Below are 22,020 nucleotides of genomic sequence, written 5' to 3' on the forward strand. Positions count from 1 at the left end.
CAATATGCGGACAACAATAAAAATTTCCATACTGGATCAGTTGAGCCCTGGGTTAACAATGGCCGCCAACAGGGTGCTGGTGGAAGTTGGGCTACTGTTGGCCAAAGAAGGAGAAGAAGAGGGGGGAGAAGTGTCCGGAGGCAGGAAGAGAGGAGGAAGGTAAAGAGAGTGGAACTGAGGGTAGGAACTTTAAATGTTGACAGTATGACTGGTAAGGGGAGAGAGTTAGCAGATATGATGGCGAGAAGGAAGGTTGATATATTGTGCGTGCAAAAGACTAAATGGAAGAGGTGTAAGGCCTGGTTGATTGGAGGTGGATTCAAATTGTTCTATCATAGTGTGGATGGGAGAAGAAATGGGGTAAGGGTTATTCTGAAGGAACAGTATCTCAATAGTGTTTTGGAGGTAAAAAGAGTGTCAGACAGAGTAATTATTATGAAGCTGGAAATTGGAGGTGTGATGATGAATGCTGTTAGTGCATATGCCCCTCAAGTTGGGTGTGCGATGGATGAGAAAGAAGATTTTTGGAGTGAGTTGGATGAAGTGATGAACAGTGTACCCAAGGGACAGAAAGTGGTGATTGGAGTGGATTTCAATGGACATGTTGGTGAAGGGAACAGGGGAGACGAGGAGGTGATGGGTAGGTATGGTGTCAAGGAGAGGAATGAAGAAGGTCAGATGATAGTAGATTTTGCCAAAAGGATGGACTTAGCTGTGGTGAATACGTATTTTAAAAGGAGGAAGGAACATAGGGTGAGGTACAAGAGTGAAGGAAGATGCACACAGGTGGATTATATCCTATGCAGAAGAGTCAATCTGACGGAAATTGAAGACTGCAAAGTGGTGGCAGGGGGAAAGTGTAGTTAAGCAGCATAGGATGATGGTCTGTAGGATGACGTTGGAGATCAAGAAGAGGACAAGAGTGAGGCCAGAGCCAAGGATCAAATGGTGGAAGTTGAAAAAGGAAAACTGCAAGGTTGAGTTTAGGGAGGAGGTAAGAGAGGCACTGGGTGGCAGTGAAGAGTTACCAGACAGTTGGGCAACTACAGCAGATGTACGTAGGAGTTGTACAGGATATGTACGAGGGAAGTGTGACAGTGGTGAGGTCTGTGGTAGGAGTGACGGGTGCATTCAAGGTGGAGGTGGGATTATATCAGGGATCGGCTCTGAGCCCTTTCTTATTTGTAATGGTGATGGACAGGTTGACAGATGAGATTAGACAGCAGTCCTCGTGGACTATGATGTTTGCTGATGACATTGTGATCTGTAGCAATAGTAGGGAGCAGGTTCAGGAGACCCTGGAGAGGTGGAGATATGCTCTAGGGAGGAGAGGAATGAAGGTCAGTAGGAACAAGACAGAATACATGTGTGTGAATGAGAGGGAGGTCAGTGGAATGGTGAGGATGCAGGGAGTAGAGTTGGCCAAGGAGGAGGAGTTCAAATACTTGGGATCAACAGTACAGAGTAATGGGGATTGTGGAAGAGAAATGGACAAGAGAGTGCAGGCAGGGTGGAATGGGTGGAGAAGAGTGTCAGGAGTAATTTGTGACAGACGGATATCAACAAGAGTGAAAGGGAAGGTCTACAGGATGGTAGTGAGACCAGCTATGTTATAGGGGTTGGAGACGGTGGCACTGACCAGAAAGCAGGAGACAGATATGGAGGTAGCAGAGTTAAAGATGCTAAGATTTGCATTGGGTGTGACGAGGATGGACAGGTTTAGAAATGAGTACATTAGAGGGTCAGCTCAAGTTGAACTGGAGATTGCGCTGGTTTGGACATGTGCAGAGGAGAGATGCTGAGTATATTGGGAAAAGGATGTTAAGGATAGAGCTGCCAGGTAAGAGGAAAAGAGGAAAGCCTAAGAGGAGGTTTATGGATGTGGTGAGAGAGGACATGCAGGTGATGGATGTAACAGAACAAGATGCAGAGGACAGAAAGATATGGAAAAAGATGATCCACTGTGGCAACCCCTAACGGAGGCAGCCGAAAGAAGAACAAGAAAAGCTATTTAGAAATAGTTCTTACACTTACAAAAGATCAAGCAGTGTTTAAATTATGACATACCTTCATTTCGTATTAAAGCACATGGAATATCCTAAAATGAAACAAAAAAGAAACAGAAATTTTGATTTTAACTCCAAAAATTAATATATTCATACCTAATTAGTTATTTGGTACTTACTTTAGTTTTGAATCCACATTTGCATTTGATGGTTGACATTTGGGAGCAAGGTCCACATTCATTTTCATGACAGAGACTCTCACATGTGTGAATGGAATCTAACACAGACAGAATAAGAAGGAATCGGCAGTTAATTATTTGGGAAAAAAAAAAATCTTAAATAACTTTTGGTCCATTTATTCTATTTAAACATTAATATACATTGCAAATTAAATGAAAACAAAAATGCTAATGGGCGGTACGGTGGCGCAGTGGTAGCGCTGCTGTCTCGCAGTAAGGAGACCTGGGTTCGGTTCCTGGGTTCTCCCTGTGTCTGTGTGGGTTTATTCTGGGTGCTCCAGTTTCCCCCCACAGTCCAAAGACATGCAGGTTAGGTGCATTGGCGATCCTAAATTTTCCCTGGTGTGTGCGTGTATATGCCCTGCGGTGGGCTGGCACCCTGCCCAGGGTTTGTTCCTGCCTTGCGCCCTGTGTTGGCTGAAATTGCCTCCAGCAGACCTCCATGACCCTGTGTTAGGATATAGCGGGATGGACAATGACTGACTGACAAAAAAGCTATTGCAATAAATCCTAAGAAAAATATGTTTATTAGCTTTTAAGACAAAATGCCACTAGTTAACATTATTCTAAATATATACAGTAAGTATATTGTATGCTTCAATATAGGGGCCAAAGTTATAAAATCCACAAATTCTGCTTGCTTTTTGACAAACCTTTTGTTTTTATAATAAGTTATTTACTTCTTGCAACCCCAGATTTCCCATTCAGTCCATGTATGAATGGTTCTTCCTGGTACATCCCCAAAGATGTGTACATGACATAAACTGGTGGTTCTTAATTGGCTCCCATGTGAGCAAAAGTGTTCTGTGCACATGAGTAGACCCTGTGATGGATGATGTCCTGGTTCAAGCAAGCTTTTTCATTATTTTCTAATGATATGGAGATCGGCTTCTTTCCCCTGTAACCGTGAATTGCACTAAACAATTGTGAGAATGTTAGGTCACTCTAGTAAAAAATAGCTGTTTTGATTTTTAAGTCTGGACATATTACTGACACCATACTTCTCTTTATTCTAAAACTGATTGAATCCAGAAGCTATAATTTACAAAAATGGTTAAGCAGTTCCTCAAGATCAAGAATATAAAACACATTATAGATCAAAATTAAGATATGTAAGCATTTATTTTTAAAACTGATGATGAAACAGCATTTATGAAAATCACTAACCATCTGTTCCACAAAGTAGTGGCTTGCCACATGTCTTTCCACAAGTTGGTATGGGGTCTGTACAGCTTTTTCTTTCAGGATAACCAAGTTCAAGGAGTTTGGAGAGGGGTGTTTGTCCACATGGGCAGCAGATCACTAGCTCAGGAACACGAGAACAAGGAGGACATGGCTGAGGGTGGCATACTTGCACACAAATATGATTTCTGCAGCCAAGCTGTCTAAGGAAAGAAAAAAATGAAACTAAAACAAAACAATTAATATTCCGGTTTAAAAGCTGTGCAAACATACTGTATATTAATGCAATTCCTATTCCAAGATTGGGATCTTGACACAGGAGAAATCTTTAGAACTGGGGTTTCTCTAAAGGGAAAGGTTAAATAAAGAAAAATCCATTAACTACTTTACCAATTACCAAAGGACTGTATTCCTTAGTCTTCCTTGGAAAGTCTAGGCTGAGGTACTCGATCAGAGTCTCTATTTAATAAGAAATGATGCAGATTACATTCTGCCTCTGGAGCTGTAGATCAGCTTTTCATCTTTGCATAGATATCTGAGGGATCAGGGGTGTTTGCTAGTTTTGACTACATGTGTTTGGTAGATTTGGAAACAGATTATAACTTGGAACCCAAAGCATATTTGTTAAAAAAAAAAAAAAAAAAAAAAGATTTAAGACTAGGTGGATCAAGCATTACTCTTCCATGACTATAGTTCCCTGTATTTGTGAAGTAAGACTACAGTTTGCATACATGACTTTAAAGTTGACTGTTTAATATAATCACTCAACTCCATGCAAGAGCGCATTTTGTCTCCTTTCCTGCTCATGTTTTTTTTCAACAAAATATCAAGGTACAGTACAGGATTGTAGAATATCTAGTTTGGGAACCATAGGATTGCATCTCTACCCTTTGCGGATGATGTCCCATGGGAATGATTAGAGTGTGATCTTTATAGCATGTGCTGGAATAGGTCACATGCAAGTGTGATGTGGCTGGGATCATTATCTTCCCCCAGAAAAAAGAGACTTATTCTCTTCAGGTATGAGGTGAGCAGCTGCCCAAGGTGGATACATTCAAGTACTTCAGGGCATTACTCACAAGTGTGGTATAAGATGATCTTGATACTAACCACTATATTTATGCACCAACAATTTTGCAGACTCATGGTGGTGAACCAGGATTGTCCTCAGGTGAAACTTTGACATTACCAGTCAATCTAGTTTACTATCCTTACCTATAGTCTTGTTCACTAGTTAGTAATCATAAAAATGGGATCATATGAACACAATGAGGTTTCGGAGTACAGATGCGGGCCTAATTATCTGTGACAGTGTGTGGAAGTCAATCACACTGAATGACTCCTGAATAGGACAACTTATTCTTCCTACTGAAAGACTCAATTTCAGGTGATTTGTGCTTGCAGATAAAGTGTCCCCTAGGTATTTTGCACAGGAGATATACAAGTCTTGATCACTGGTAGAAGACCCAGAGGATTACACCTCTTAATTGGCATAAGAATGTCTAGAAACTCCCCAAGAAGTGTTGGAGGAAATTGCTGAGGATTGAGTGTGGATTGATTAGCTCAATTCAGCATGTTACTCTGATGAGGGTTACAGTGGTAGGCAGAATAAAAATGATGAAGATTAAGTGAGAACATAAACTGCATTACAAAGACAGTAAAACTACAGAACTGTGACTCATACAAACTCCCTGGGGAATTTTACTCGACTATTTTTAAATTATTGCAATGTTTAAGAAAAGGTCAATGTTACTTGACTTCCAAAAAACATTAAAGCTGAAAATGACTAAAGACATACGGGAAATTTCGGACATTATTCATACCCCTTCACTTTCTGAACACTTTATTGAGTGGAAGATTAATTTTAAATGGATATATTTTCCATTTTTGCCCATTAATCTACACTCAATAACATAAGAACAAAGCGAAAGCATGTTTTGAGAAAGGTTTGCAAATTTATTAAATACAGTGGAACCTCGGTTAGCGAGTAACTTGGTTTACGAGTGTTTCGCAAGACGAGCTAAAATTTTTAATAAATTCTGACTTGATAAACGAGCGAGGTCTTGCAATACGAGTAGTATGTATACGCTTTGTCTGCTGAGTGTCATGTGATCACAACTGAGCTGATGGTTCTCTCTCTCTCGCTGCGGGATTGTGGGCAATCATCAGTCGGCGTGCCTCACTCATATAGTCAACATCCGTATGCGCATATACTGTTTACTATAGCATTGTGACTCTGTGTGTGTGTGTGCTGTGACGTGCAAGTCCCCGTTTTGCACCCCAAAACACGAAGCCGAGTCTCAGTACTTTAGCAACACCAGCTTTATTCAGCTTGAAACAGCAACAGCGCGGTTATTTATTGTAGCGGGATCTGCCACTCTCTTATACACAGACACAGCAGTCAGGCAGGGCCGTGGCCAAGTAATACTGTGCCCTGCGCATTTATAATGTTCCTTGTATCACCCATCAACGGTGGATGTGCCACTCAAGGACAATCAGAGATTTGTCCTGAAGTCACTCCATCATTGTCTTGGCTGCATACTTTGGGTCTTTGCCATGATGAAAAGTGAAATGTCGCTCCAGTCTGAGATTGCAAGAATTCTGGAGGAAGCTTTCTTCAAGAATCAGTCTGTACTTGGCTACATTCATCCTTCCCTCAATTCTGATCAGTCTCCCTGTCCATGCCACTGAGAAGCACCCACGGCATGACACTGCTTTACTGTGGGGATGATAATAGGCAGTTTTTCAGCAGTGCCTGGTCTGTGCCATACACAGTGCTTGGAGTTGGGTAAAAATGGCAAATTTATCAATTTAAAATTAAGTCTACAACACGATGAAGTATGCAGAAAGTAAATACTTTACGAATACATAGAATACTTTACAAATATGCTGTAAAACTCAGGACATAGATATAATCATCTAGTAAAAAAAAGACAAATGCAGTCAACGATGAAAATAAATCAATTATTATTATTATTTTATGGGATATATCAATATTCGCTGATTTCCCACTAAACACATTTTTTTACCAATGACATTTATTGCCATGCAAAATTCATTGTAATACTGTTTTCAACTGTTCAAAAAATAAATTTCATCTTAACCATATTAGAAGTGCACAGCAAAACATTTCATATGACCTGGCAAAACCACTTGGTTTTTATAGGCAGTCTCCCATCCAAGTGCTGGCATGTTTAGCTTTCAAGATTGGCCACTTTAACACTGGTGTCCCCTGGGGAGGGGTTTTGGGCATGTCAAAATAGGAGGAGACATAGGGGTAGACTCAGGACACTCTTGAGAGATAATATATAAATGAATGAAAAGTTAACTTATGTGACCAAGAGCATTGTGTGAGCTTTTATGTGTTTCCTATTTTCAATATGACTACACTTTGGTATCTCTTTTAAATTGAATTTTGGCTTATATATCCACTGATGACTTACAATATGCAATGAGACACACCATATTTCTTAGTGTCACTAATAAATTATTTTTTGCCTGTCTGGTTATCCATCCATCCATTTTCCAACCTGCTGAATCCGAACACAGGGTCACGGGGGTCTGCTGGAGCCAATCCCAGGCAACACAGGGATAATAATACCCTCATTGTGCATGGAGGCTCAAGATGCACTTGTAACCTTTTCTGTTTTGCTGGTTAACATTAATGAACAATGTTCCAGAAATGTGCATATTTAAAAATACTGATTTTTTTAACATTCAATAACATATTGCCCCTTTCATCTTGTGTTAGTTCTCCTTCATGATGTTGACTAAAGAAAGAAGACTGCATACAAGAGCCGTTTTTTTCAAACTTTTGAAAAAGGATACCTATAAACACCCTTACTTGTGCTGGGATAAGTAGAATTTCAATTTTTTTCTTTATTCTAATCTAATATTTTAGACATCTATGATTTTGAGGAAACAATGTTTCTAATTTTTTACATCAAGGGTTGCATAAAATTCTTTAAACAGATGTTTTGGTTAAACAATATGAAGGGAGCTAATAAGTGCTAATAATTGTTAAGATCAATATTTTAAAGTACTCCAAAATCCACAAATATATGATGCTTCATTAATAAACAAAAAACCATTGTCTAACAATAACCTCATGAGTCTTAGATTAAGAATGAGGGAATCTTGTAATGTCTTTGATGACAACCACATATTACCAACTAAATAAATGCTTCACATTACTTACTTCTCACAAGGTTTAAGGCAAGAAAAGTTCCCATTGCCATCATAGAGTTCTTTATCTGTGCCACAAGGTACTTCCCGGGAACTAGCGCCACAATAACAGACTGTTAGTGGGAGAAAAAAAAAAAAACCAAAACTTTGGTTAAACACTTTTAAAATACAAATAAAAAAAAATCTAAATTAAAATAAAATAATGGACACTATTTAGATTAGTAAGTTTACTGAAAAAGTGACGTATGATTAGATACAGTATATGGTGTTTGCAAACAAGTTATTACATCTCAGATGTATATTTTTTATTACCTTGATTGACTTGAAGCTGGCATGGCTCACACTTTCCATTGTGGCACACTTGAGAGCAGGAATGCTTTCCACAGTTCAATATAGCACCACAAGAATTGGAACAATTAATTGTAGTTGATTGTCCACAACGTACAGATTGGCTTATTTAAGAGAAAGGACAACAAATAAAGGTACTTTAAATTACCACATACTGACATCATATTACAAACTTTTATGTTAAATTGTGACCTTTCAGTATTTTCTACAATTTTAGAAGTTTTCTGCACAGTGTAAAATAAACAAAATAATTAGTATGTACATTAGTTAAACCTTGCAATGTTAAGTTTAAAATACATACCAGATGTTATGCTATGTAAAGATGTATGTGTGTATGTGTGTGTGCATCACTCACTCTCTCTCATACAATTCCAAAAAAAGTGGGATGCTGTGTGAAATGTAAATAAAAACAGAATGCAATGATTTGCAAATCTCATAAACCCATATTTTGTTAACAACAGAACATAAAAACATTCCAAATGTTGAAAGTGAGACATTTTACTATTTAATGAAAAGTATTAGCTCAAGTTGTTACGGGGGCAACTAAAGGATGAAAACTTAAGAGATACTAAAAAGAAACAGAGCAACATTTTGCAACTAATTAGATTAATAGGCAAAAGGTCAGTAACATGACTGGGTATAAAAAGAGCATCTTAGAGAGGCAGAGTGTCTCAGAAGTAAAGATGGACAGAGGTTCACCAATCTGCAAAAAACTATCTTCAAATTGTGGAACAATTTCAGAATAATGTTCTTCAACTTAAAATTATGAACACTTTGAACATCATCATCTATAGTAAGTAATATCATCAAAAGATTCTGAGAATCTGGAGAAATCTCTGTGTGTAAGGGACAAGGCCGAAAAACAAGCCTGGATGTGCTCTTCAGAGCCTCAGGTGGCACTGCATTAAAAAAAGGACATCACAGCATTGGCTCAGGAAAATTTCCAGAAATCATTGTCTATGAACACAGTTTGCTGTGTCACAATAAATGCAGGTTAAAGCTCCATTATGCAAAGACGAAGCCATGTGTGAACATGACCCGAAAACGCTACCGTTTGTTGTCTGGGCCAAAGCTAATTTAAACTGTTCTGTTGTCAGATAAATTCAAATTTGAAATTCTTTTTAGAAAAAAAATGGATGCCGCATCCTACAGACTTAAGAGGAGAGTGACCATCTGGCTTGGTATCAGAGCGCAGTTCAAAAGCCTGCATCTCTGATGGTATGGGGGTGCATGAGTGCCTATAGAATTGACAGCTTGCACATTTGGCAAGGCACCATCAATTCAGAAATGTTTACACATTTCTGCATTTTAGAGCAACATATGCTCCCATCCAGACAATGTCTTTTTCAGGGAAGGCCTTGCATATTTCATCAAAACAATGCCAAACCTCTTACTGCATCTACTACAACAGCATGGCTTCATAATAAAAGATTCTGGGTGCTGAACTGCCCTGCCTGCAGTTCAGACCTTTCATCAATTGAAAACATGTGGCAGATCATGAAAAGAAAATAGGACAAAGATGACCCAGGACTGTTAAGTAGCTAGAATCCTTTATCAGAAAAGAATGGGACAACATTTCACACTGGTCTCCTCAGTTCATAGACTTTTATGCAATGCTATTCAAACAAGTGGAGATGCTACACAGTGGTAAATATGGCCCTGCCCCAACTTTTTAAAGATGTGTTGCTGCCATTAAATTCGAAATGACCTTATTCTTTTCTTTGATATGTTTTCTGTGTTCTATTGTGAATAAAATTTGGGTTTATAAGATTTGCAAATCATTGCATTCAGGATTTTATTTATATTTTACATAACGTCCCAACTTTTTACATACTGCATATAATAACTTTTTTATATATACACACATGGCAATTTAATTTTTACATGGTAGCACATTGCCACAGTGGTTCGAATCCCAGCCTGAACTGTTTGAAGGCAGTTTGTACATTCTCCCAGTAACTGTGCAGGTTGGATTTCCACTGGGTTCTCCAGTTTTCATTTTTTGCCTCAAAGATATACAGTATGTGTCAGGTTAACTGACGGTGTGTTGTGTTGGCATGTGCATAAGTGTGCTCTATGATCAACTCGGGCTACATTTTTGGGTTGGTTCCTGACTTTCCCCTGCTGTTGTCTTGACCATGAACAGATTTAAATACATTTGATGACGGATTGATGCATGAATACCTTCTAAGACATTTCTTTTAATAATGTACACAATTTCTCAGTAAAGGTAAAGAAGTAAAGAGGATTACTCATTTTCAGTGTCATCAATGCAATCTTCTTAACAGATAAAATGAAGAATGTATGGTTGTACAACTAAAAGGAACTTTAAAAGTCAAAGATTAATCTTCACCTTGTTTTTCCACAAATGCATGCTTTAGTAATAAATGCAGGGCATGGTGGACAAGGTCCTGGATGGCACAAACTGTAAGAAATAAAAAAATGCAACTTTTTAAATAGAAATACTAAAAGAAATGTGTAAAACGTTCACTTAACAAATTAAGACCACTCAGGGTATTAAATAAAAATCAAACAGATTCAGCATTCTTTTTTTTTTGAAAGCTTGTTTTTAAAGTGGTATTTTGCTCCTCTTTATATTTACAAAATAAAAGAGTGGACCACATAGAATTGTTGTAAATCAGACCTTACTTATTTTTGTGTTATTGAGACCAGTATACTACTATACTTCTTCAAATTATTTTCTAAGGACAGAAAAATGTTGCTGCTAGCAGTCTTATACATGGTACAAAGTTTCCTTTTGAAGTTACTGGAAAATGTAGTCATTTGGATGACTTGCAACTTAGCTTTCTCCTCTTAGAGGAGATTTTTAAATATTACATATAATGATGGGAAAAAGAAACAACACTCTTTGCAGGACACATAACTTTAAATGCTCATTGTTGAAATAACAATCTACGGAAGCGTATTAGGGCCATGGAGAAGAAAAAAAAAAAGCTGAAGGAAAAAAAAAAAGTGTATGCCGAGAATAAAGTTGACATGATGACTTTATTCTCATAGTTTATTTTGTCATTAAATGCATCTTCTTTAACTGAAATCAGCATCTTTGGCACTTAAATCAGATGTGTGGAGCTGAATGGATTCAAATGGCGTGTCGGTAAAGAACAACTGGATAAAAGCAAAGGCATATGTAAGCTGTGTAACACAACAAATTTGAGAAATCACTTATCCCAACGTCACTCATAAACGTAATTTTAGTTGACATCCAAACAAACAGAGCCTAAATAATCTTCACCGGAGACAGTGGGTAGCTCCAATCTTCTGTTTAATTCACATTGTGCTCAAAAAATAACAAACGAGGGCTTTCGAAAAATGATACAGGTTTTTGAACTGTGGTATGCTACAGTATATTAACCAGAAAGCAATTGAAGTTATTGTGCCTAGGCTTTATGAAAATCTTAAGCTTTATGAAGATCTTATGCAAAGCATCACCATGTCTCTCAGACCAGTGGAGAGAGTAGACTTAACTCACAACAGCTGAACATCTAGGGCAGCAGATTCCTTTGTGACAGTCACACATTAAAAATAAGTAGGCACTTGTAGCAAATGTGTTGCAGACAACCACGCTGCATGCTAATCACACCTGGAGCAACCTTGCTGCCTATATACAGAGCTACTGACATGACTTCCTGTTGTTCCAAAAGCTTTTCTAGTCAACAAGCTGTTCCATTGCATGACTGCATCAATCACAATTTTGTATAATGGTAAGTTCAATAAACATTTCTTCTCTTTAAGCACATGGCTAGCTGTACTGCTACTGTGGAAAAAGTTTGCAACAGGCCTCACCCAACTAAGCAAGAAAGCAACTGTTGGGATTTTCAGAGCAGTCTGCGATGCGAAAATGAACGTGTGTACAAAGCAGCCGACTTGAAGTAGCTCCATAACAGTGGCGTTATCAGTCACGATGGCCAGTTTTTTTTCCTTTTATGTTCTATTCATTCAATTCGCTGTCAACAAGCATCAGCTCTAGATCCTCATTTTAAAATGCTTCCTTTTAGTCTGAGTACTGTGAGGACATATTTTTGAGAATTATCAATGTGATTTCTACAAGTGAGCAATTGAGGATGTGTAACTTGTAGAATTATAGAAAGATATGAATCTTCCCGCTGTATCTTTAATTTCGACTAACTCAAGATTATTTTAAATGTCCAATAGGAGAATAATTTGGCTAACAGTTTAGTTTAAACATGTCTACACAGACACAAATAGGTTGTTGAATAACATTTATTATTTAAGAGGCAATATTTGAATAACTTATAATAATATTATTCACAAGATATACATTGCCTTGTATTAAAACAAGGAGCCCAACCCACCCAAAATATGTGGGGAGTCTGATGTAGCAATATGTACAGTACGTTAATTATATTATGGTGAATTTTGAATGAGAGCAGTGCTATGAATGTTTTTTTCTTTAAAAAAAAAATATATATATATATATATATATATTTTGTTCCACATGTTTCAAATACTGATGTTAACTGTTCCAATACTAATCTAGTATTTCTTCTTAAATGTCATTCAATGCTTATGCATATGTTATGAAGTTACTATGTATGGGAGGTATTTTCTGCAAAAAAGGAAATAAAAATTAAAACTATAAAATGAAAATAAAATCTCTCTTTTGCAAATTCATTTTCAAAGTCTGCGGCAAAAATTAAAATTAAAATGAAATATCCCATTTGCAATTTCATCTTCAGCCTGAAACGCAATGAAGCTGCAAAAATGAAAAGTAAGACACATTTCCACCATGCATTTTCATTTTCAAGTTCTCGACATGCAAATAGTGTGGGTTAATGGGCGGGTCTTTGCACCTTGATTTCACACAATTCTTTGTCTTTCGTAGCTATAGTGCCACTTTGATCAATAGAATACTTCTCACTGGGGTGCGCTTCGATGTAAATTGCCCTTTGTGATTGCACTCATTTTTTGAGGGTTTGGAGCAAGCATGATTAGAAAAGAGATCAACATTATAGCATGGTGTTGTTGATCCCTTTGATGAGTGGGGGCGGGAGAATTACACAATGAACAAGTCACAAGATGAAAATGCTACCTTTTGCTTGTGATCCAGTAACACAAGTAATATAGTGATATGCGATCAAAGGGATGAGCCTCATGAGAAACCTCCGACATGCACAGGTTCAGCATAACAGTACTCACTGGTATGCTTAGAAATGTTGCAGGTACTCTTAAGTTGAAACTGAAAGAGCACTGCTCAGAAAACAAACATAGGGAGAACAGGGGGGTATTTTCCGTACGTCGCTTAAATCAGCCGAGATCAGATGCCTCATCTTGGATGAGTTAATGCCGGTGAAACTCATCTGCGATAAATCGGTTTTTCAAACGCAGCCGTGTAGTAGATTAGTCAAGCTGGATCTAATCATCTGAGATGAATGTGCACGCCCGCACCGATTGAAAAGCCCATATATATTGAGTCTAGAAAACATGATCAGCAAGTCTTTGATAGGCTGTAACAAAATGACGAAAGAACGGGCGCATTTTTTTTTTTTTTTTCAAACAAGCGGAGCAGGAGCTTTTATTCGAAGGACATGAAGAACTTAAGTTTTAATATGCACAAGGGGTAACACTGCAAAAGCAGCCCAAACCAGAAAAGACGGCTGGCAAAAAGTGGCCGACAAATTAAACGCTAAGTAGTGTGCATTGTACTTATTGAATGCAGCGTTTCATTCCCTATGTGTCAGATTAATTATTATTTAATATGTCATAATTCCAGATCAAACATGAGCACAAGGAGAACATGGGAACAGGTTAAAGTGAAGTACAAGAATATACTTCAAACTGGTCAATATTGGTATATAACTATTTAAGGAACTGTTGACATAAATAATCATATATAATATAAAAAAAAATAATTTTAAAGCTAATAAGAAGGCAGACAAGCAAAAAACAGGTGGAGATCCACACAGTCCACACCTAACCCCTGCAGAAGAGTTGGCTCTCCAGCAAAATGCCCATCGCCCTGTTTCTGAGGGCATTCCAGGGGGAAGCTCCTCCCCAGAACCTGTGGCAGGATGCAGTGGTTACTTCATTTCAGGTAAAGGATGGTCATTGCATATATTTGTCCTCAATGTGTGCCATAGGTATGTTCCATATAGCCCTCTTTTTTTTGTTGGGTCAGTTGCAGGGAATGTAATATCCCTAGAACTTATGTCTGACCAACGAGATATTGACGAAGGTCAAATATTTGATGAAGACACTGTGTCTGATTATTCATCATGAGGAGAGGTACATTTTCCAAATAATGTTTGATCAAACTCCACTCTGATCAGTCCCATGTGCCCCTATCACATTTTGAAATCCTGGGTAATGAGAATTTTAGGCTGATTGTGAGATTCTTCATGGAACTGTGGGTGTTTTTGCCTGTGTATTACCTACCTGCAATGGCCTCTTTTATTGTCGACAGACAGACAGACAGACAGACAGACAGACAGATAGACAGATAGACAGATAGATAGATAGATAGATAGATAGATACTTTATTAATCCCGATGGGAAATTCACATTCACATGCAGGAGTCCAGGAAACACTATGAAAACCCGAAGGAAATATTTCAGAGCCAAACAGACTTTACGAATTGCTTGGCAAACTGCACTTTTACATACAGTAGATTTTCCGTATCGCCTACAGTATATAAAAAAAGTGCCGCTTGCAAAAAAACCTCAAAGCAATGCATACTGTCTGTGTGGTTGTGAGAGCCCGACTTCACCTAGTCTGACTTCGAATATAAGGTGGTAATACATTTTTGAGGCACAATATTCCCCCTCGGCTAAAGCGGTATTTTTCTAAAAGAATTTCCTCTGGGAACAATAAAGGATCTTGCCGATCACGCAAAACCCTCTCTATATGAAATTCTCCTCTTATAATTTGCGCACCGATATCAATTGGTTGCACATTCATGAACGGTGAAGCCATGACTGAATGAATTCCATGCACGGACACTGATTAAGTGTGTGAGCTAATCCTTGTTTACATAGAACAAACCTGTTCCGAGCAGGTTTGAGGATTTGGATGTGCTGCTATGACAACACATCCAGCAAGAGTTTCTAAAAACCGACAGATCCAGGATCATGCCAAATCGTCAACAATTACATCCAGCTAAACGAGTAATCCACGTACGAAAAATACCCCCCAGGCGTGTCCAGGTGTGAATTCAATCCATGATGCTTGAAGCGTAAAACTGCATGCTACAGTGTTTCAAAGCAATATTCTGAGCAATGCTTACAAACCAGTGTAGCAACACGTCCTTCAGCAAACATTTCGTTCTCAGTAGAGTCAGAACTATGATCAGAAACTGACTCAAGCTTTATGCGTAATGGTGAGTAAAGATGAGCGGTCACACAAGCAATTTATTCCTTGCCGTTTACACACAGTTGTGACATATAGTACAAATGACCAATCATTGACAACTATGCATCACTGGAATAGTGTAAAACTCTGCTAGCCAATGGTAATGTGACTTTCACTGCATGTGTGTGGGTGGGATATGTGATAAAAGCAGATTAACTCAGCTGTGACACTCTGCTCACCTTGGGATATGTGTGTGCAAATCACATATTTTTATAATGAAAAGGAGCAGTCAACATGGAAACGTATTTGAAAGAAAACACCCTTGGGTATGTAAAAATGCAATAACTGCTATTGCTTGACTTGTGGGTTTACTGCAATATACACAAACAACTTTGAAATATGGCATTGTCCATGTCCGTGGAACATCTTGTGCTTAAGTGGTTCATTATATTCAAACTGTACATCTTATTGTAATATATACTTCTACTACAGCTGACACATTAAGATGCTGAATGAGAATAATAAAATATCCTAAACTGCATCCAATAAATAAAGATCCCACTGGGCAAGTTAGAAATTATTTCACCTGTTTATAAGTGGACTCATACCAGACTTTGATCTGGCTTACTGACATGAGAAAGTCTCTTAACAATGGCAATTACAATTTCAGATATTTTGTATTAATATTGCTTACATGTTGCAGGGATGATTGCAGTCGAGACCCGATCGCTTTTTACCACATAGTTCTCCACAGCTGTGAGGAATTTCATTTCTGTTCCATTCAGGATTGTTCACTTTTCCTGCAATAGTATGAAACTAAATATATTAGGAGATTTTTGAGACCCCAACAACCCCCAACCGTGCTGAAACCCTGTTACTGCAGGCAGAGATTGGTTGTTCACTACTGGTGCAACTGCAAATTTGCCAGCTCACCATATACTGTAACATGCCTTGTCTCCCAATGGTTGATGTGGGGAACATTTAAAACTGGCCACTGACCTAGCCTTGCATTCACTTTTTGTCTTCTATCTTATGCAAGAAAGCAACCTGTTCTTTTGGTCTGATAAGGGACTGAATGCAGGATGATGTTATCGTCACTGCTTGTATGCTGCATGTGTTTAAGTGACAGCTCCCATTTGAATAAATGCTTTGAGAATGTTCCGGTCTTCACAACAATAAAGCTGAGTTTTTTGGAAATCTGGACTCGCCTCCTTCTTTCTTGTGCAAGTCTGTGACCCACACATTACAATATGAACAGATGACAGCAGAAAAATCAAAATAAGACATTGTTGAAACTACAGAAAAATAACAGTTTTAGTTTGATTTCACAAAAGATTCCATAAGCAGAGCTACAAATCTACTTTGAAAGCACATCAACACAATCAGCAATTTTCTTCTTTAATTTGTAAGAATTTTATTTATAAATTCTCAAAGAAAAGTTCCTTGTCAGGATAACAGCTGTTTTAAAGTCTACAATCTACGCTATTGAATTTTTAATAAATTTGCAAAAATCTCAAGCAAACTTTTTTCATGTTGTCATTACGGAGTGTTGTGTATAGAATTCTGAGAAAAAAAAAAATGAATTTAATCCATTTTGGAATAAGGCTGTAACATAACAAAATGTGGAAAAAGTGATGTGCTGTGAATACTTTCCGGATGCACTGTATAGTGTATTATATATAACTAGTCATTCAGCCTGTTACAATAACGGGCGCTAGAACAGTAGTGCATAAACATTAGTAGGAACAGTCTATATTAAATGGCAAGGGACTTTGACTTCATTCTTTTTGTTGGTCGTATTTTTCTTTCTTTCAGCCTTTCTTTTGTTGATGTTTACTTGCTGAGCTGACCGTTCTTCGTGGGCTGCCGCCGTGTATTGTGTGTCTTTAATTTTCTGTGACAGTAATACTGTCTTGTACGGCTCTATTCAATAAGGGCGCGCACAAAAAGGCGAGCTTCAAAAGGGCGACTTCAATTGAGCGTGGGGAATAAAGGTGTTCGTAGATAATTTAGTTGAAATGGCTCTGGAATATGTGAAGAGCAACAAAGGTGCAGATCTTTATTTAGGCGCGCCTTTATTCGCTGCGCCCAATTGAGGTCGCCCTTTTGAGGCTCACCTTTTTGTGCGCGCCCTTATTGAAGGATGCCTGTGCGCGCCCTTATTGAAGGATACCGTCTTGTACGTCCGTAATATACCTTTAATTTTCTCTGGCGGTAATACAGGCGTGCGCGTCAGTAATATGCCTTTAATCTCCTCTGACAGTAAGACTGGCTTGTATGTGGCTGAAATATGCGTCACGATCGATCGATCGATCGATCGATAGATAGATCGATCGATCGATCGATCGATCGATAGATAGATAGATAGATAGATAGATAGATAGATAGATAGATAGATAGATAGATAGATAGATAGATAGATAGATAGATAGATAGATAGATAGATAGATAGATAGATAGATAGATAGATAGATAGATAGATAGATAGATAGATAGATAGATAGATAGATAGATAGATAGATAGATAGATAGATAGATAGATAGATAGATAGATAGATAGATAGATAGATAGATAGATAGATAGATAGATAGATAGATAGATAGATAGATAGATAGATAGATAGATAGATAGATAGATAGATAGATAGATAGATAGATAGATAGATAGATAGATAGATAGATAGATAGATAGATAGATAGATAGATAGATAGATAGATACTTTATTAATCCCAATGGGAAATTCACTGTATTGTGTACCTTTAATTTCCTCTCGCAGTAATACTGGTTTGTATTTCCGTAAAACGCCTCTAACATTCTCTGACAGTAATATCGCGCATCGCACCGTGCCCCGCACATGCGCACTTCACCAGAAGACACCCACACACGAACACCTGGACGCACATAGGGATTTTATATATATAGATATACAAAAAGTACTGTAATTAGTTTGAAGGTTTGACAGGTATATAAAACTTAGGAATTCTTAAGTATCTGGCTATCTACACCTTACATAATGTCAAAGAACATTAAATTTGGAGTTTGTTACAATCTTGAATTATTTTGAAGAAATTTGGTTCATAGGAACTAGTGGTTTGCCTAATATGGCCTTTTTTTTTTTTTAAACTATATGTGTCCTGATTTTCATTTTAAATAAATGTTCGAAATAAAGTCATAAAAATCTACATTTTTTGGCTGTGTTTGATTTCTCCAATTACTTGGGGTCTGAGGTTATTTTACATTTAGCGCAGAGACAGTTTTGCCATTTGCAAGTTCATTTTTAAGAAAAATGTTTCTGGTGAAAGTAGTTAGAATATAAATATGTATAGGATTGTTTAAAAACATTTTTAAAAACTCTAAACCATTTTTAACCAATTGAAAGAAATTATCAAGTGGACCTTGGGAAAACCTGCCATGCCCCTCAGCAACATTAATCTTCAGTTTACTGCACTTAATGTACATTAACACCATGCTGACATCTGTTAAATGAGTACTATTATGTATTTTGTTACTTACTAATAATCATTGACAATGGAAATGTTGTCAATAGAAGTGATTAATGTATGAAGAGTGCTGCTTGACCTCCACATCAGAGTTTTATTAAATTCAGTCTTTTAAGGATTACTCTGTCGGTTATTGACAAGAAAAAATAAAAACAATTTTAATTGAGTCAGTCAGCTTTGCTTGAACATAATAATTTTGTGTTATTAGGCTCAACATTATCCTTTGAAGGGAAGCACTGCCATGAATTTTTTTCCTAATTGTAGTAATGATGGCAACTGTAATTATCTTGTTCTTACCAAGTCATTTTACAGGCACCATTTGAATCTACCTTCTTTTTATAATATATAAAACCTAGAATGTTAGTAAACACTGCGACATACTCTCAACTCAACTCATTATAAATGCCACACAACTTTTCGAACGATTTTTAGTCATAGCATTCATTTATATAATCTTAGTGACACATACCCTTTGACTCGCTCCAACTAGTTTGTGACTTGCCCCCAACAAAAATCAAATGTCTGATTTTGTTTTAATTTAAGGGTTGAGTGCATCAGAGCTGTGCGCATGACAGCTGACAACCGATAAACGCTACTCTATTGGTGCAATGCATATGATGCAGTGATATGGAATAAGGAATGTGGGTTTTTGAACCTCACAAACAGAAGAGAACCTCATCTGTGTTGATATCTTGTTTTATGTATCATGAGACAATTGAAAAAAGAAAAAAAGAGATTGTGGCTGAACTTGCCTGAACTGTTAACTCTTTGTACTGCAACTGCTTCATCGGGCAGCATGTTACTTGTGGTCACAAAAAGGGGTGAGCCCAACTATGCAAGACGTTTGGCATGCAGTCGCTAAATCTGACATGCCAGTGATTTTCAGTCATGTAAATTTACATGGTCTGGCGACAAGATCAGCAACTGTAGTTGGCAAGTCTGCCATACCCTCCGACTAGAAGCTGCACACTGTGACATGGGCTTAAGCCAAATGTCTGAGGAATGCATTTATTTAAAATTATTTAAATAATTAATACAAAATTTGTAGAGATTATCCATGTAGTAATGACTCCTTTTAACAGGAATAATGTGTATTGTTCTTACACTGTTTTAGTGTATACATAGCAAGTAACAAACACATAAAATAAAGTTACCCAAATGATCCATCCATCCATCTTCTTAACCCACTTATCCAGGGCAAGGTTGTGGGGAAGCTGGAGCCTATCCAGTTACACAAACATTTAATAACAAAATTATCCCTTTAATGTGGAATTGCTATTTACTTCTATTTGTCAACAGATGTCTACTGTAATATAATGATACATGTTCCTGAGCTCTATCAGGTTCAAAGATAATTTCATATGTTTCTTAACTTACCACAGAAGCACGTGTATGCATTTGGCACTCTTACTGCAACATTCTGACAAGCTGGACACCTCCATCCATCATTTCCATCTGTAAATTTATGCACAATATAGACAGTTAGATAATCTTTGAACTAACAAAACTTTTAACCTTATAGTCATTCTTCATGTCAAAGAGAATGTAAAATAGTGTAAATTTAAGTTTAGGGGTTGAGTAGTAGAAAAACTTTTCCAATAAAGGTATAACTATTTTAAGTTAAAGAATGCCTTTAATTGTACTCCTTTGGCCTATCTGTATTTGGTTAGAGATGTATTTCTGCGTTGGGAGATCTGGGGACCTGGGTTCGCTTCCCGGGTTCTCCCTGCGTGGAGTTTGCATGTTCTCCCCGTGTCTGCGTGGGTTTCCTCCGGACACTCCGGTTTCCTCCCACAGTCCAAAGACATGCAGGTTAGGTGGACTGGCGATTCTAAATTGGCCCTAGTGTGTGCTTGGTGTGTGGGTGTGTTTGTGTGTGTCCTGTGGTAGGTTGGCACCCTGGCCGGGATTGGTTCCTGCCTTGTGCCCTGTGTTGGCTGGGATTGGCTCCAGCAGACCCCCGTGATCCTGTGTTCGGATTCAGCGGGTTGGAAAATGGATGGATGGATGGATGTATTTCTGCTTTTCATGAAGATGCCTATCTGTGTTGTAACTTTTCATAACTTATTTCTTAAATATTTAAGACATATTTACTCCTTTTGTAATGTGTTAATGGAACATCTAAATTATACCAGTCCTTAGCCTACCAAAAGACGATAAGCCTACTACCTTAATTAAGCAAGACTAATGCAATTCCTAGGCCAAATGTTGTATCATCTGTTGAGGGGTCCCCACTAATATAAACTTAATGCTGCAAAATAAAGCATGATCTTGGATCTTGCGTACTGCTAACAGTAATTACACAGCATGATTTAGGACAACAGTAGATCTATTAGTCAAATCAAATACTTAACTAGAGCAGTTTATAGATACATACAGTATGTAATCCAATATTGTGTGATATCTCTAAGCCAGGTGCTTTCAAATTTTTTCTTCACATAACCTTTCCAGGATTTGAATGTTTCATAAAAGTACAATTTGTTCAGTCTTAAAAGGTTAAGTACTGGACTCTTACTGGGCACAAACAAAACAACTAAAAGTGATGTTTCTTCAATTCCCCTTCAATTATACTGTATCTTGGAATTTTACCAAGTGATTACTGATAGTTTTTTGTGTGGATGTGTGTCTTAATTTTTCTTATGTAAGATTTTTAATGTAAGAACAGCAGTATAGTTGATAAGGAATAAAAAGCCTAAGGTTACATACTATATCAGGCCTGAGAGATAGACAGATACCTCGTTGGGGAGCGGGGGGAGGCAAGAAATAGAGCATTCACTTCTTAAAATGCTCTTTTTCTCAAAAATCACTGTTTTGTTATCCCCGTTTTGATGTGTCATTTCCATGAAGTCTTGCTTCAGACATGGATCGAGTCAAAGTAGTGGGGAGCAAGAGGGTGGGGTTATGTTGCATGTAAGCAGAGGGAGACTTTGAAATGGTGTGGGTGGTGGAGGGAAAAGATGAGAACAAGGTGGGGTGGGTGAGATGGGAATGAAGTCTCATAGCAGTAGCATCATCAGATGGAAAAGACAGGAGAAACTGAAGAGAAGCTGAGCATACATGGGTTCAGCCACTATACTTTTTAAGGGGCACTATATATTTCCCTCTAGTTTCTTTGTGTGTGTGGATTCCCTCACATATACCCCAAGAGCTGCTTGTGTATCACATAGGTTGTGAACCCACTTGCTCTAGTCAAAATCTAAAGTAGTACAGCTTAGGTATTTGGATACAGGGC

At 37.7% G+C, this 22,020-nt stretch overlaps 1 protein-coding gene across 1 annotated transcript in view; it reads right to left on the bottom strand.

The window, feature by feature from the left end:
- Positions 1 to 22,020, bottom strand: part of nfx1 (nuclear transcription factor, X-box binding 1) — a 77,131-nt gene that overhangs the window by 35,134 nt on the left and 19,977 nt on the right. Inside the window, exons 4-11 of the mRNA XM_028803792.2 lie at positions 20,166 to 20,243; positions 15,982 to 16,087; positions 10,314 to 10,385; positions 7,925 to 8,064; positions 7,626 to 7,725; positions 3,413 to 3,630; positions 2,186 to 2,283; positions 2,068 to 2,098 (exon numbers count right to left, since the gene is read on the bottom strand). Of these exons, the coding sequence (XP_028659625.1) occupies positions 2,068 to 2,098; positions 2,186 to 2,283; positions 3,413 to 3,630; positions 7,626 to 7,725; positions 7,925 to 8,064; positions 10,314 to 10,385; positions 15,982 to 16,087; positions 20,166 to 20,243 (843 nt within the window). The remainder of the gene's footprint in view (positions 1 to 2,067; positions 2,099 to 2,185; positions 2,284 to 3,412; positions 3,631 to 7,625; positions 7,726 to 7,924; positions 8,065 to 10,313; positions 10,386 to 15,981; positions 16,088 to 20,165; positions 20,244 to 22,020) is intronic.

The sequence above is a fragment of the Erpetoichthys calabaricus genome, chromosome 6, assembly GCF_900747795.2.
Source record: "Erpetoichthys calabaricus chromosome 6, fErpCal1.3, whole genome shotgun sequence".
In the NCBI taxonomy this organism is placed as follows: Eukaryota; Metazoa; Chordata; class Cladistia; order Polypteriformes; family Polypteridae; genus Erpetoichthys; species Erpetoichthys calabaricus.